Below are 16,362 nucleotides of genomic sequence, written 5' to 3' on the forward strand. Positions count from 1 at the left end.
ACAGCTTCTCATACAGCCAATCTTTATTTTATTTTATTTTTTAACTAAGCTTTAGTGCAACTCAGGCGTTAAGAAAGCAAATTCATTGAGCAATAAGCAGAAAACTGGTGCTGGGTAGAGACTTCTCTTTCTAGCATTTTTTCCTACGGAAAAGTCCACATATACTACATTACATATAATAAAGTCCAGGAAAATGCTGGATGGATATTTTATCCTGGCCAGATGTTGGCTTGGCTGCATTCAACCACAACTATTTCAGCAACGTTAATATGTGTACCAGCACAAACGCTGCTAGTAAAATCAGGATGAACCTGATTGCCTGCTTCCTATCTGACTCTCTGTGGTTCTTTTGTTCTATAAGGCAGCATGTCAAGTCTACACCTGGGTCTGTTTCTAGAATTTGGCTGTTTGGGTTCCTGTTCATCAGTTGGAGTGAGATCATTTTCCTAAGAATTGCCAAATAATGCAGCCCACACAATGGGCAAAACTGTGACAGGCTCAGAACACTCTTTTCAAGCCCAAATTAAACACAAGCAAATTCCACCCACAGAGTCTCTTAAAAAAAAAAAAAAAAGTAACACGCTAATTGTTTTATCTGACTTTCCAAGTGTCATTTAAAAATTTATATCTAAATTTTACATTTAAACCAGTTTCTGAAAATATTACTATAAAAAGAAATCAACTGAATATGGTTTCTCAGATGAGTTACTACATTATCCTTTATGCAAACGTAAGATAGCACAAGATTGACAAGAAACGTTTTCAAGAAGCTAATGACATTATTGAATTTTTCATATATTCTTGGGCACTATCCACTTAAATCTCCAATAATGTGTTTTCTCTAGATCCAAAGAGCCCCCTTTTCCTCAATCTCTTAGAGAAAAGTCTTAAAGTCTCTGCTTTCAAAGGTATTCAAATTAATTTCTGGAACAAATCAGGGTAAACATGGTTCATTATTTTTACCTCTCATTTCATTCATTTAACAAATACTTATCAAGTACCTATCACCAGGTAAGCGCTGCTCCGAGCCAACCTCATCTGAGTTTTAGGTGTGCATCTGCCTGTCCCTGGAAGCTCAGGAAGGCAAGCCTACCCTGCAGGGAAAGCACGGGGACACCAGGGCTGGGGCTGGGCGGTTGGGGGAGTGGGTCTGTCTATATAGGAATGAAGTACTGAGAAGTTCACTGTGGCCTCAAGGCTAAAAAACTTACTTTCTGATCCATGTTCTAGCAGGCAGAAAGCTCCCCATCTACTTAAATCTAAAGTCCTTACAACAACTGACAAGCCTTTCCCAACCCTTCTCCTTCCACCCAGCTCCCTCCTTAGAGCCATGGAGGAGTCTCCCCTTCAGAACTCTCCACTCATCTGCAAGGCTCCTCATCTGCCACTCTTCACTCAGATATGACCTTGTGAGAGCCCCACTCTCCTGCACTCCCACCCCCTACTTTTCTCTCTCCATTACAATTATTTAGTATAATATATAATTTATTTATTTATGTTATTTCTTTCTTCTCCTAAAATGCAAGCTCCAAAGGGCAGGAGTTTTTAATTCTCTTGTTTTCTATCTCTAGCATCCAGAACAGTGCCTGGCCAACAAATATTTGTTGAATGAATAAATTCTTTAATCTCTATTTTTCTAACTTCTGTATCTATCCCTTAATTGGTTTTAAACTTAGATAAGAAAAATGTTCATTTTCTTTTAAAAACTGCAACAGTAATTTAATTTTTAAATAAGTTTACACTAAGCATTTAATATTCTAATAAAACAGCCACAAGCTAGGAGCAGTGGTGCATGCCTATTATCCCAGTTGCTCATGAGGCTGAGGCAGGAGGGTGTTGAGTTCAAAGCCAGCCTCAGAAAAAGCAAGGCTTGGGGCTGGGGATGTGGCTCAAGTGGTAGCGCGCTTGCCTGCATGCGCGCAGCCCGGGTTCAATCCTCAGCACCACATACAAACAAAGATGTTGTGTCCACCTAAAACTAAAAAATAAATATTAAAATTCTCTCTCTCTCTCTCTCTCTCTCTCTCTCTCTCTCTCTTTAAAAAAAGAAAAAGAAAAAGCAAGGCTCTAAGCAACTCAGTGAGACCCTGTCTCTAAACAAAACACAAAATAGGGCTGGGGATGTGTCTTAGTAGTTGAGTGCCCCTGAATTCAAGCTCTGGTAAGCCACCCCAAAATAAATAAATAAATAAAATAAAATAGCTGCAGATTAATCAACTCATCTATATCTGTACCTCTCAAAGTTGGACTGGGGCAAATTATTCTTTATTTTAGGCAGCTGGTCTAAGACCATTTCAAACCATGAGAACATAACAGCCACAGCCAAAACTTAAAAAGTCTAAATAACAAATCACTTCTCCTAGTATTAAAATATATGGGTATAGTTTTTCCCTCAGAATGAATTTTATCAAAAAAACATACTACAGGGCTGTGGCCTTGGCTCAGTGGTAGAGTACTCACTTCGAATATGTGAAGTACCGGGTTACATCCTCAGCACCACATAAAAGATAAATAAATAAAATAAAAGTATTCTTTCCATCTACAACAACAACAACAACAAACTAGGCTGAACTGGGATGTGGTAGTGCATGCCTGTAATCCCAGCAACCTGGAGGCTGAGATATGAGGATCACAAGCAGGTGAATCACAAGTTCAAGGCTAGCTAACAACTTAGGGAGATCTTGTCTCAAAAAAAGGCTAAGGATGTAGGGAAGTGTTAAAGCATCTCTGGGTTCAATTCTCAGTTCCTAAAAACAATAAAACCCCCAAACAAAACAAATATTAGGCTATAATTGCTTTATAACAAAGATAAATATGCTATTTGTATTTTTTTATTCACTAGCTATTTTCTTTTTTTAAAGAGAGAGAGATAGAGAGAATTTTAATATTTATTTTTTAGTTTTCGGCAGACACAACATCTTTGTTTGTATGTGGTGCTGAGGATCAAACCCAGGTCGAACGTATGCCAGGTGAGCGTGCTACCGCTTGAACCACATCCCTAGCCCATTCACTAGCTATTTTAATCACTGAAGCTACATTTCATCCTAATTGTTCAAATTTTACTGAAAATTTAAAATACTGGAATTTTTTCAAGAGAAAAAATTTCAGATTAAGTTTATGAAGTAATTAAATTTACATGAAACTTATTCCATGATTTTTCTTACATTCACTGAAGTTACAATTTAAAATAGTAAGGATATGTAACAATAAAGGACTCAGTAAAGGCTAACCACCTATCATATAATGAATTAAAGAATGGAATTCTGTCTAGAAAAGTAAAGAACCAAAACAAAGTCTCCAAGAATAGAGAGAAGCCTTTGGACAAGGTTGCAAAACAAACATGTATCTACCTGCTGTGAAGAGAGCTGCAGTTTTGACACCTTTGTCTTCATTTTGTATGTCCTGAAGGAATGAACCAACTGTTGACAACATCGGCCTGACTACAAATTGACAGCGCTCTCTTCTGGATGGCAAAGTCAGTGTTATCAAGGGAAGACCGTGTCTATAATGAACTGTAATTTCTGTTGAGGGGAAAAAAAAAGATGGAAATAGAGGAATTGATAAAATAGACTTAAAAAGAACTTTAAAATACAAGAATTCTAAAGAGAATCCTTAAATATATAATTTGTAAGTCTCTGAATTTGGGCTGGGGATGGTGCTGAGTGGTAAGGCACTTGCTTAGCAAATGTGAGACCCTGAGTTCCATCCCCAGTTCTGGGGTGGGTGGGTGTGGGTGTTGGGTAGAGTGGGGGAGAGAAAAAATAAAAGGAAGATGGAAGAAAGTCTGTGAATTCCCATAAAATTGTGCCTTGCTGGGATAGCACCTTCAATGTCCTACAGTCTTCACAGGCCCCACCGTTCTGTAACACCTCGCAGTACCTTGTACCACACTGGACTGTAATGATCTGCTTAATGTCTTCACATTACACAGGCAGAGTTAAGTTTTCAAGAGCAGAAACTTTCCCACTCATCTGTAACTCCTGATTGCTGGGGTGTCGGTCTGCCAAAAGACATCACTGGATACATTATGGGAACAGAACCTAGTGGTAGTGGGACAAGTGCAGGAAAAGTCCATTTTGCTCAAACCTCTCCACTCCCGCTTTATTTGAAGGAATGGAAATCAGTTAATGAGTCAGAGAGTGAGAGGAAAGCTTACCATCAGGTGGCTCTGCTGTGCTATAAAGGCATCGTGGGTAGGAGTTCAGATTTTCATGCATCTTCACACAAAAAACCTGTAAGAAAGATTATTTTCTTTTTTAAAAAGTTGGAAAGCTGAAATAAGTGTCTTTATTAGGAAATCATTTTAATCTTATATGATAAGCACAATAAAAAATTCAATTTCCTAAATATGCCCAGGTAAAACTTTCATTGAGAAAGCTGGGTATGGTGCACATGCCTGTAATTCCAAAGGCTTAGGAGGCTTGAGGCAGGATCACAAGTTCAAAATCAGCCTAAGCAACTTAGTGAGGTCCTAAGCAACTTAAAAAGGCAGTGTCTCCAAATAAAAAATTAAAAAGTTGGGGCAGAGCTCAATGATAAAGCATTCTGGGTTCAATTCCTGGTACGAAAACAACAACAATAACAAAAACAAAAAAACCTTAGAACCAAGCTCACTGCTATGGTTTAGGCAAGTACTCCCCAGAGGCCCGCACATCCACCTAGTACCACTGGGGGGCAGTGGGACTTTAAGAGGTGAGCCCTACTGAGATAGGTCTTAGGCTCTCAGAGGCACACCCAGGAAGGGCATTGTGGGGTCTGTCTCTTCCTCTTTCAAATCCTGGCCATAAGGTGAGCAGCTGGCTCCACCAGACTCCTGCCATGATGTACTATGTTCCCACAGACCCAAAAGCAACAGGTCCAACCTACAATAGACCGAAACCTCCAAACTATGAACCAAAATAAACATTTTCTTCTGATAAATTTCCTTATTTTGTTGTAGTAACAGAAAGCTACACTCACTAAATCTTTCTGGCATTTGTAATGCTTGCTAGTGTGTATGCTGTAGTAGGAATGCATCACACAGGGTTCTCAAACTAGGGTGTGAGCAACCCTAAAATATCCTAGAATTCCTAGCAATTCTTAGAAATTTGGAGTTTCCTTTTAGGTGATAATCTACAAATAAGTACAACCATATGCATTCCAGCTACCTAATTCTCAAAGTATAGTTCCATACCAGAAGCATCAGCATGCCCTTGGAACTGATTAGAAATGCATAAGAATCTTGGGATTCAATCCAGACTTAGGGAATTAGAATCTGCATTTCAACAAGATCCCTAGGCTATTCCCATGCACTTCAGGGTATGATAAATATTGCTCTAGCTTTGCTTGTCCAATAATACTGTATCTACAAGTCATCACATCTAGCCACGTTAAATTATGCTTTACATTAAAAAAATTCAGTTCCTGGGGGACCTCTGCCACATTTCAAATGCTCAATAGCTTCATTTACCTCCTGGCTCCCCTGTAAGCAGAGAAACAGAGCATTTCCTTCATCATAGAAAGATCTACTGGACAGCATTGATGAATCTACACCCTTACTATGAATGAATGAATGAATGGCCACCCTTACTATGGCACCTATAGTTAGGGTTTGCACTGGTTTTTGTGTTTACAACTGTACTGCTGTTCAATGAAGGCCAACTGACATCATGGTGCACTGTGTGAACAAAGACACTGCAGTAGTAGGAAGGGCACTGAAGAATTGATTCATAGGCATTTGGAACTCAAATAATCTAGGCCAGAGGAATTAGTATAGTCACAACCTGGTGGCTATTTCATATCAACTCATTTTTTTTTAAAAATGCATTGCCTTCTAATAGTTTATAAGCAGTAAACTTATAAGAATTATGTAATACATAATTATTTTATTAATTACATTTCTCAAATTTTCAAGATTTGAGAGTTCATTATTAAGATAAAACACCAATGGTCAGGGTATGTTATTGTTTTGATATAAAGTGGGTATGGTGCACATGCCTGTAATTTCAAAGGCCTAGGAGGCTTGAGGCAGGATCACAAGTTCAAAATCAGCCTAAGCAACTTAGTGAGGTCCTAAGCAACTTAAAAAGGCAGTGTCTCAAAATAAAAAATTAAAAAGCTCATGTGTGAGACAATGCAAGAAGGTTTAGAGGAGAAATAATTGGGTTATGAGAGCCTTAACCTAATCAGTACATTAATCTACTGATATGGATTAACTGGGTGGTAACTGTAGGCAGGCAGGTTTGGCTGGAGGAGGCTGGTCTTTGGGGATGTGCCTCTGGGGTACATTTTTTGTCTCTGGAGAGTAGAATACGCTGTTTGCTGGTGGCCATGCACTAAGCTGCTTTCTTCTTCCACCACAATGTTCTGCCTCACCTTGGGCCCAGAGCAATAGAGCTGGTCATCTATGGACTGAGACCTCTGAAACCATGATTGTCAAATAACCTTTTTCTCCTCTAAAACTGTTTTTTCAAGTCTTTTGATCACAGCAGAAAAAAAATTTGACTAAAAACAGGGTATATACACTATTAACAAAAATAAAAAAGATAATGATACTGACTCAAATGATGTTTCATTATGTTCAAAATCAAGAGTCTGATTAGTACATCAAACAAAACATTCAAATACATATTTCTAGTATTAAACACAACATAGGCAATTAGTTGCAGCAAAACATCATCTGTCACATTAATTTAAGACTGTTCATTTGAATTTTATTTCTAAAATTATAACACACTACCAAGATGAGAAAGAAAAAAGCTGATTACTTCTTAAAATAGATGCAGCTCCCAATAAATAAACATACATAAGAAGTCTCCAAGTTTGGATTATGAATATTGTGATAATCTTATTTTTAGTGAAACCACATAAAACAGAGAAATGTAGCCACTGCAAACATATTAGAATTAATTATTGAGATTAAAAAAAGTTTAATTATATAAATGATTATGCATGTATAAAAGTCAAATACAAAAACATTAGGGGGGTGGTATAAAATTAAAGCCCCTCCCTTTACTTCTCCACAATCCCATAGCTTTTTCCCCAGAGGTAGTCACTTTCAGTTAGTGGTTTGGTACATATCCTTTCAGGCTTCTTTCTGTACATTTCCACCTTTACATGTATTAAATCCTATGCTAGAGTCTGAATAATGCTAAAGACAGTGCATATCATGTTCTTGGATGCTAATGATCTCTCTTTCCTAATCACAGTAGTACTCAGCTTTTACTGTGCTGGTGATGTTTCTTGGTTACTATTGAGGAAGTCATTTTAAAAGGCTCTACCTGACAACCAGAAAATGATGAAAGAAGGCACAGTGGCCAGAAAAAATAGCAGGGCTTTCTCAAGCTTTTGCATGTCTTAAGAATCACATGGAGGTCTTGTTAAAGAAACAGATTCCTAGGCCCCAATCTCAGGGATTTTTTTTCCCTCTAATAGGGTGATGTAGGGATGTGAATATCTGCAATTTTTAAAATAAGCTCCAAGGTTATACTGAAGTTTTAAGTGTAAGAACCACACTTTGAGTAGCGGGACTGTGGTAGACCCTCCACACCCTTCAGGGCACTATGCTAAATTTCTGCATGGATTAGAATTTTGAATTCCAGATTGCAGTGCCTGGTCAACAGCTGCTGCCTTCAAATGGTATCCAGATATCAGAGCCAAAGATGACTCAGCTTCTCTTTTATCATATATCTTTGCTAAATAAAATTCTAATCATTTCACAGCTGAACTTAAAACCCCTTAGCCTTTTTTCTACTTACATAAAGTAGAAAGAACTGTGATGTTAGAATTGACATGGCAGGTTCTAAACTCAATTCAGCCACTAAACTTCTGAGAGGTCACAGATAAGTTATTTGACCTCTCTGTGCTTCTGTTTTCTCAAGGAATTGAATGGGTGTTTCAGTCTATGAGCCTACTATTTTATCATAGCATGTCATAAACTGGATGGCTCACGTGAAACAAAAATTTATTTCTCACTATCCTGGAGGTTGAGAATGCAAAGATCAAGGTACTGGCAGATTCAGTGTCTGGTAAGGGCCTCTTTTCAGTTCACAGATGGTGCCTTCTGTGTCCTCCCATGGTGGAAGGCACTTGGAAACTCTCTGGGGCTCTTTTATAAGGGCCCTAATCTCATTCACAAGGGCTATGACTTCATGACCCAATCAACTCCCAAAAGTCTCAACTCCTAAGGCCACTAGTTTCACATATGAATTTTGGGGAATCAAAGATTCATATAGCAATGGAAATAATAGTGTATGTCTTACAAAGCTGATATAAAGACAAAATGAAACAAAGTACTAAGTACCAAGTACAGTTTATGAGTCCAGCAGGTACATCATGGGTCAATTACCTCCAAACCTTTGTCTGTGTCCTCAAAGGCACTTAGTGCAGGAACCTGGGCCCCAGCCAAATGAACTACTTATCCATTGACTTGTTAAAGTGACTCTCTGTCCAATCCTGCCTAACAAAATCCTGTCTTTCTTTCAAAGTCCAACTTTAATGTCATTTCTTCCTTCTGTATTTGATGATGGTCCTTGTAAAGAACATAGGTTTTGCAGTCAGAACCAGGCTGGAATCCTGACTTCAAGATACCCCAGTGGCTGTGATTCTTGATAGGCAGCGGTGGGCTCAGGAAGATATGGGATGTAAGAAAAAGAAGAGAATAAGTTTGGCAATGAAAAAGTGAGCCAGCGCTATCATTAGAAGAAGGTGGAAAGGAAAATATTAATGTGGAAAAAAATCTCTTTGAGCTTCACTGTAAAGGAAGACAGGTGTGAGAATTTTCAGTACCAAGTCATTTATGTCAACTCCAAACAAAATGGAGCCAGAGGCCAGGAAGGGTCGCCACACACATATGCCAATGATGAAAACTGTGTAAGGAACTCCTTGAAACTGCAGAATCCCACATGAACTGCCAAAGCCAATGTCTCGGCTTGGCACCAGAATCACGAGCCACCACACAGCTTTGTAGGTTCAAACAGCAATTCTTTATTCCCGCTCTCACACCGCCTCCACACAGGTCCAGGGACAATCGCGTTCTGCCGTCTCCCGCACAATTCACCTACTCCACGAGGCTATCTCCAAATCCCATTTTAATCTCACGAGAACTCAACGGGAACAAGCAACAGGAACACCCTAATCCCAGCAATAATCTTCAACTTCCAACTTCCCTAAAACCCATTATCTTAAACTGGCAACGCCTTAAACTCAAGGAGCCGGTTACTTCCTCAAACCTGATCAGCTCTAAACCCGGATCCGCCTTGGTCCTTGAGCAAGGTCACCTTATTAAAGCATGCATGCAATGTCCCATCAAATGTCCTCTAAGCAGCATGGGGTACGCTTGGCAAGGAAATTTCGATGCCTCATTCCTACTTGGTAATGGCCCTCAGCAATGAACTGCTTTGACAAGGATACTTGCCTGGCAATGGCCGTCTCTATCAACGAGCTGACCCTGATTCCTGCAACAAGCCCCTGCAACTAAAGGTCTTTGTTTCAAAATGACCTGTGCATATTTCTCCTTTTTGTCTTTAAAAAGAGTGCCCCTTTTGCCCTAACTCCCTTGGTCTGCCAAAGCATGTGTATCCTGGATTGCCATGCCTTGTGATCCCAAATACTCTTTGCTTTGGAGAGTCAGTTGGTCTGTCATTCATTTTAGGCTGACAGAGGCATTAGTAGAGAGATGTATAATGGTCACATGTTAGAGCCAATGAATAAGATTTTGATTGGCTTCTAGATCTATATCATATTCTTAAAATTTATTTATTTATGTATTTTGGGGAATGAATGAATGAATGAATAAATAAATAAATAAATTTTATACTGGGTAATTGAACTCAAGGGCACTTTACCAACTATCTCTCCAGCCCTTTCTATGTTTTATTTTGAGATAGGGTCTCACTAAGTTGCCAAGGCTGGTCTCAAACTTGTTGTCCTTCTGCCTTGGCCTCCTGAGTCACCAGGAGTACAGGCATGTACCACCATGCTCTGCTCTACATTGTATTTTAGATCAGACGTCTTCTTTATTAATTAAAGATGCAATTTCCACTCAAGATGGTGGGTAAGTACACGAATAAAGAGCCTCCTCTGCTCCATGCTCTGAAAAGACATTAATGTGACCTCAAGGCCCAAAGCAAAAGAGAAACACAGTGGAAAGCAAAACTCAAGTGAAGGTTCAGTTGGGTTCTGGTTTCTACAGAAAAATATGTTTCAATGGAAAATTCTGCATTGTCCACAGCACAGCTTTCCAGGTTTTCAAATCCCACCCTTCTTTATCAGCTTGGAGACATTTTGCAACTATTTGTAAACTACAGGTAACTGATAAATTCTTAAATCCTAGACAGTCTGGTAATGATGTAACTGACTTTCCTTCTGTGGAAACACCAATTTTATCTCTACTTGCAGTTCTCCTTAACATTCCCATCTCCACATGAATTTCTATTGTTTTTAATTTTTCCTTTTAACCAGATAGACTATCTATCTGGTTTCTTCATATCATAACTGTAGAATAAATTCTTTAATCCATGTTCATTTTTATATTACTGGCATAATAAAAAATAAGTATCTGATGCCTGAAATCCCAGTTAGTCAGGAGGATGAGGCAGGAGGATTCCAAGTTCAAGGCCAGCGTGGGCAACTTCATGAGACCCTGTCTCAAAATAAAAAATAAAATGGGCTGTGAAGTTCAGTGGTAGTAGTGCCCCTAGTGCATTCCTCAGTACCACAGATAAAATAAACTTATCTTGTCCTCAGTTCCTGGCAAAGAGTCTGTAAGATGTTTGTAATTTCCTCGGTGCTCGGAGCCTCTTGTGTTCTAATGAGGCAACTCTTATTGGGATCTGAGATAGCTTTCAGGATGGGGGCTGGCTGCCAGAAAAACCAAGCCTTGATTAGAAACCCCAATTTTTAAAAGGGAAAGAGGTTGGAAATTGAGTCCATATATCTCTAATACCTTTGTGACAAAATCCACATAAAAGCCCCTTAGATATCAAGGGTGAGAGGACTTCTGGGTTGAATACTCCATGTGCTAGGGAGTGGGTACCTTGCCTCACAGCACAGAGACTCTTGGGCTCGGGCCCTTCTGGACCTCATCTTAACTACCTCTTCATCGGGCTGTTCATTTGTAATTCTTCATAATATCCTTTATGATAAACCAAAAAATGTACGAGAAGTATTTTCCTGTGTCCTGTGAACTGCTGTAGCAAATGATTGAGCCTAAGAAGAGACACATGGTTCACAGCTATGGGTCTGGAGTATAAGAGACCCAGGACTTGGGATTGGCTTCTGAAATGGGGACAGCTTAGTGGCACTGAGTCTTCATCTGTGGGATCTGATGCCAGTGCCAGGACTGAATTGCAGGAACCCCAGCCTGTGGCTGGGGAGCTGGGGAGTTGGTTGTTGGTGTGATGGAAAACCCCACACATGTCAGAAATGTTCTATAGATAGAAACAGATCATAGTCATCCCTATGGGGATTGTGATATTTCTGAAAATTATCTTTTAATCTCACAGAATAGGAGTAATAGTTTGACTCTTTGGAGATAGCAGATACCAAAAGTGGCCCACGATGAAACGAAGCCAAACTTTCCAGCAATTCTATGGCTTGATCTGTGACATCTCCAGTCACATCGCTGCAAGATCCCAGGACAGGGACCACAGGCTGTCGATCTAAGAACTTTTTCTGCCCTCAGACTATATGGGTCCAGCTGAAGCAACATAAAAATATTGGCCAGGAATGAACAAATAGAGAATGAAAGACAAACTTACTAAAAGTCTGCAGTCTAGAATTTTAAAATATATAATTAAATGCTAAGAAAAAACCAACATATTATTTTTAAGGCCAATTCACTTTAACTAAAATAAAAATAAGAGTTATACAAAACTGGCTTTAACATAAATTATATTTAGGGCTTTCACAAAGATAAAAGGGAGAACTGGTTTTAAAAATGAGTGACTCTGATCAATTAAGCAGGATTTCTAGAAATGAAAAATATAAATGTAAAAAACCTGCATAAGTACTAGATAAATTCTAGACAGGATTAAGTAAGTAGAAAAGAAAACTAATATTTCAAACTAATATTTCAAAACTAATATTTCACCAGGGACAGAGAGCACAGAAGTTTGTAGCAGGAAGTTTGAGAATACAAAAACCAACAAATTCTTGCACATTGCTGGGGAGAATATAAAATGGTACAAGCATTCTGGAAAAGGTTTGGCAGTTTCTCATAAATTAAACATACAGTTAGATGTGACCTAGCAGTTCCACTCCTGGATGTTGAACCCTGAGAAATCAGCAAAAATGCTACTCCATTTCTTGCCACTAGAGTGCATGCTTCCTGGGCGCAGTCTGGGAAGCTGGAACCAAGCCGTTACAGAAGGAGCTCAGTAACTACACATTGAAGGAAGTAGCAAATGTTCCCTAGAAGGACTTGCTAAGGAAAATTACTTAAGGCTGAAGGAAATGAAAGAACTTTTAGATATGCAAGATCATAGCTTCTTTCCCACAGATCTTTAGCTAAGAAACTTTGTGGTTAGAAGAAAACTAAACCCAGATGTTAGCAGAATGCAAGATGACACTGTTAGGGGGCCAAGGTGTGCCCTCTCCTAATTCATACAAACTTCTAAACCCCTAGTACCCGATAATGTAACTGTATTTTAAAGAGGTTATTAAGTGAAGGGCAATGGTAAGGTCCCTAATGAAACATGACTGTGTTCCTCATAAGGGGATTTGGACAGAGACATGTGTATCCAAAGAGGAAGGACCATGTGCTGACAAAGGGAGAAGGCAGCCATCTATAAGCCACAAAGAGGCTCTGTGACACCTGGATCCTTGACTTCTAGTGTCCAGAACTGTAAGAAAATTAATTTCTCTTGTTAAGCCACCTGGTCTGTGGTATTTTGCTAAGGCATATACAAAGTTATAAAATATGTTGGTAAACTATGAACTGTAAGAAATTTTAAATACATTTTTTGGGTTAAAATGAAGAGTTGGGATGTAGCACAGTGGGAGGATGCTTGCCTAGAATATGTTAGGGCCTGGGTTTGATCCCCAGCATCACATTTAAAAAAAGGAGGAGAGAATTAAATAAGATTTGGTATGTCCTATTCAGTGGATCCCAAGAACATGTGAAGGTTCTTGCCATGTTTAGGAGAAGGGCAAAGATAATGTAAACTTGAGACTATGAAAAAACAATAATTAAGTTCGTGTGTATGTTAGTATAGTTAATAGTATAGTATATGTATAGTTTCTAGTAGGATAGAGAAAATTAGAAGAACAAATATTTTCAAGGAAAGAAGAAAAAAAAGGAGAAAAACATATGCAGCAAAAATCATTTTGGAAAATAGAGAAAATACGTATTCACAATTCCACCAGCCCCTGACTTTTTATGCCAACTTTCTACGGATGGCTAGGCTCACAGAGTCATATGGTCAAAGGAAAGCTGATCATTACATTTGGTAAGTATCTATTCACCTTGTTAAAAACTTTTCATAAAATAATAGCTCTTTCAACTCTTATTCTATGCATGTAACAGCAGTTACTGTTTACCTGTTGGACATTTCCATTACTACTCCTAACTTCATTATTTTCCTCATCAGAAAGAAATACATGCTCATTTGAGAGCATTTGTGAAAAAGACAACAAAAATGATTGACACCATCATCTAGAATTATTCACTAGCACTGATGGATATCTTCTAGTTTATTTTCTATTCATTTTATTAATTTTTTTTACCATTACAACAAAATTCTAACATCTTTGCATATAAATGCTTGTTTACATTTTTATCTTTTTAGGTTAGATAGTAGAATGATTAATAGGTCTAGAATCCTTATAATGTATCAAACTTTTTGGAGGCCAGGTGTGGTGGTGCATGCCTATAATCCTAGCAGCTCAGGAGGCTGAGGCAGGCGGACTGAAAGTTCAAAGCCAGCCTCAGCAACTTAGCAACACCCAGTCTCAAAAAATAAGGGGGGATGGGGTGGAGATGTGGCCCAGTGGTTACATGCCCCTAGGTTCAATCGCTGCTGCCAAAACAAAATAACTACACTTATTTTGGGAATATTTCCTTTATTTTCATGTTGTTTTTCTCAATCCTATGCCAGGTGAGTAGTAGTCTGAATTCAAACAAACAAATCTTCATAAAGTTAAAAATCCAAAATCAAACAGTAACACACACTTGAGCATCTTTGGAGATACAAGCCTCCCTCTTGGTGCCGCCTGCCCAGACAGACCCACAAGCTGTTTCACTGGACAGTTGAAGATTCTCAACAAACACCTCCTGAACCAACTCACTTTTCCCTCCATTGACCTGATCCTCCCTTATGTCTCTGCTTGATGAACTGGAACCACTGATTGCTACTGTTATAGTAGTCTCCAGTTGAGGATCTGATAGTTGAGATCAATTTATCTGTCTGTCTATCTATTCAATCAGATAAAACCTATCTTTCTGGTGGTATCTATCTAGAGATTGTGAAGCCAGAGAGAATGGATTCAAGAGATCTGTTTTTTTTAAGTGCTTTATTTTTTTAGAGCAGTATTCAGTTCACAGAAAAACTAAGCAGAAAGTACTAAGAGTTTCTATATATCACACCCCTACTCTGTCCTAGCCTCAAGTACCATCAACACTCTGCACCCAAGTGGCACACATATTACACTCAACAAACCTACATTGGGACACCATTATCACCCAAGTCCACCGTTTATGTTAAGGTTGACCCTTGGGGTACCCAATGTGTCCTTGGTGTAGTACATTTTACAGGTTTGGACAAATGTATAATGACATGTATCCATCACTATAATATCACACAGAATAGTTTCACTGCCCTAAAAATCCTCTGTGTTCTGCCTGTTCATTCCTGCCTCTCCTATAACCCCTGGCAACCAGTGATCTTTTTATCATTGCCATAGGTTTGCCTTTTCCAGAATGTCATATCGTTGGAATCATAAAGTAGGTAGCCTTTTCAGATTGGCATAACTTGGCAATATACAATCCATGTTCCTTCCTTTCTTTTTTTAAAATTTTATTTGTTCTTTTTAGTTTTACATGACAGTATATTTTGACATTTTATACAAACATGGAGTATATCTTATTCTATTTAGGATCTTGTGATTGTATAGGATTTGGAGATTCGTACTCATATATGTACACAGAAAAGTTGTGTCAGCTTCATTCCACTGTTATTTCCTATTCCTATCCCTTCTCTCTTCCCTTTATTCCCCCTTGTCTAATCCAATGAACTTCTATTCTTCCTTTCCCTGTCCTTATTATGTGTTAGTATCCACATATCAGAGAGAATATTCGATCTGTGGTTTTTGGGGATTGGTTATTTAGCTTTTAACATGATAGTCTTCAGATCCATCCATTCCCTGACAAATGTCAAAGTCATTCTTCTTCATGGCTGAGTAATATTCCATTGTGTATACACACCAAATTTTCTTTATCCATTCATCTGTTGAAGGGCACCTAGGATGTTTCCATAGCTTAGCTATTGTGAATTGAGCTGTTATAAACATTGATGTGGCTGTGTCATTGTAGTATGCTGATTTTAACACCCTTGGACATATTCCAAGTCAAATGGTGATTCAATTCCTAGTTTTTTGAGTAATCTCCATACTGCTTTCCATAGTGGCTGTACCAATTTGCAGTTCCAGCAGCAATTTATAAGTGTACTTTTTTCCTTACATCCTCACCAACATTTGTTGTTGCTTATATTCTTGATAATTGCCATTCTGACTAGAGTGAGATGAAATTTCAAGTGTAGTTTTAAATTTGCATTTCTCCAATTGACAGAGATGGTGAACATTTTTTCATATATTGGTTGACCATTCATATTTATTCTGTGAGATGCCTGTTCAGTTCCTTTGCCCATTTATTGACTGGGTTATTTTTCTTTTTTTGGTGTTAAGTTTTTTGAATTCTTTCTATATCCTGGTGATTAATACTCTGAGGTGTACGTGGTAAAGATTTTCTCCCATTCTGTAGGCTCTCTCTTCACGCTCTTGTTTCCTTTGTTGTGAAGAAACTTTTTAGTTTGAGACCATCCTATTATTGATTCTTGATTTTACTTGTTATGCTTCATGTTGGCTTAGGAATTGACTTCCTCAATAAGATTCCTCCAATTCTTTTCATTATTTTATTTTTACATGGTGCTGAGGATCCGACCCAGTGCCTCACACATGCTAGGCAAGCGCTCTACCTCTGAGCCACAGCCCCAGCCCCTACAAACAATTCTTAAGAAACCATACTGATGTAATGTTGAAGCCAATTTATTAATTGTAAATAATGCCTTTTTATGACGGTTTACTCTAACATTTCAAAATGTATTCTGGAAGGCCACAGCAGGACACGAAAATCAGTTTGCATTCTTCTCCCTTTCTCTATAATCCTTC

General features: G+C 38.5%; 1 protein-coding gene across 1 annotated transcript in view; it reads right to left on the bottom strand.

The window, feature by feature from the left end:
- Positions 1-16,362, bottom strand: part of Mcub (mitochondrial calcium uniporter dominant negative subunit beta) — a 125,671-nt gene that overhangs the window by 27,335 nt on the left and 81,974 nt on the right. Inside the window, 2 exon segments of the mRNA XM_078021818.1 lie at positions 3,351-3,521; positions 4,157-4,232. Coding sequence (XP_077877944.1) covers positions 3,351-3,521; positions 4,157-4,232 — 247 coding nt within the window.

The sequence above is a fragment of the Ictidomys tridecemlineatus genome, chromosome 9 (assembly GCF_052094955.1).
Source record: "Ictidomys tridecemlineatus isolate mIctTri1 chromosome 9, mIctTri1.hap1, whole genome shotgun sequence".
NCBI classification, from domain to species: Eukaryota; Metazoa; Chordata; class Mammalia; order Rodentia; family Sciuridae; genus Ictidomys; species Ictidomys tridecemlineatus.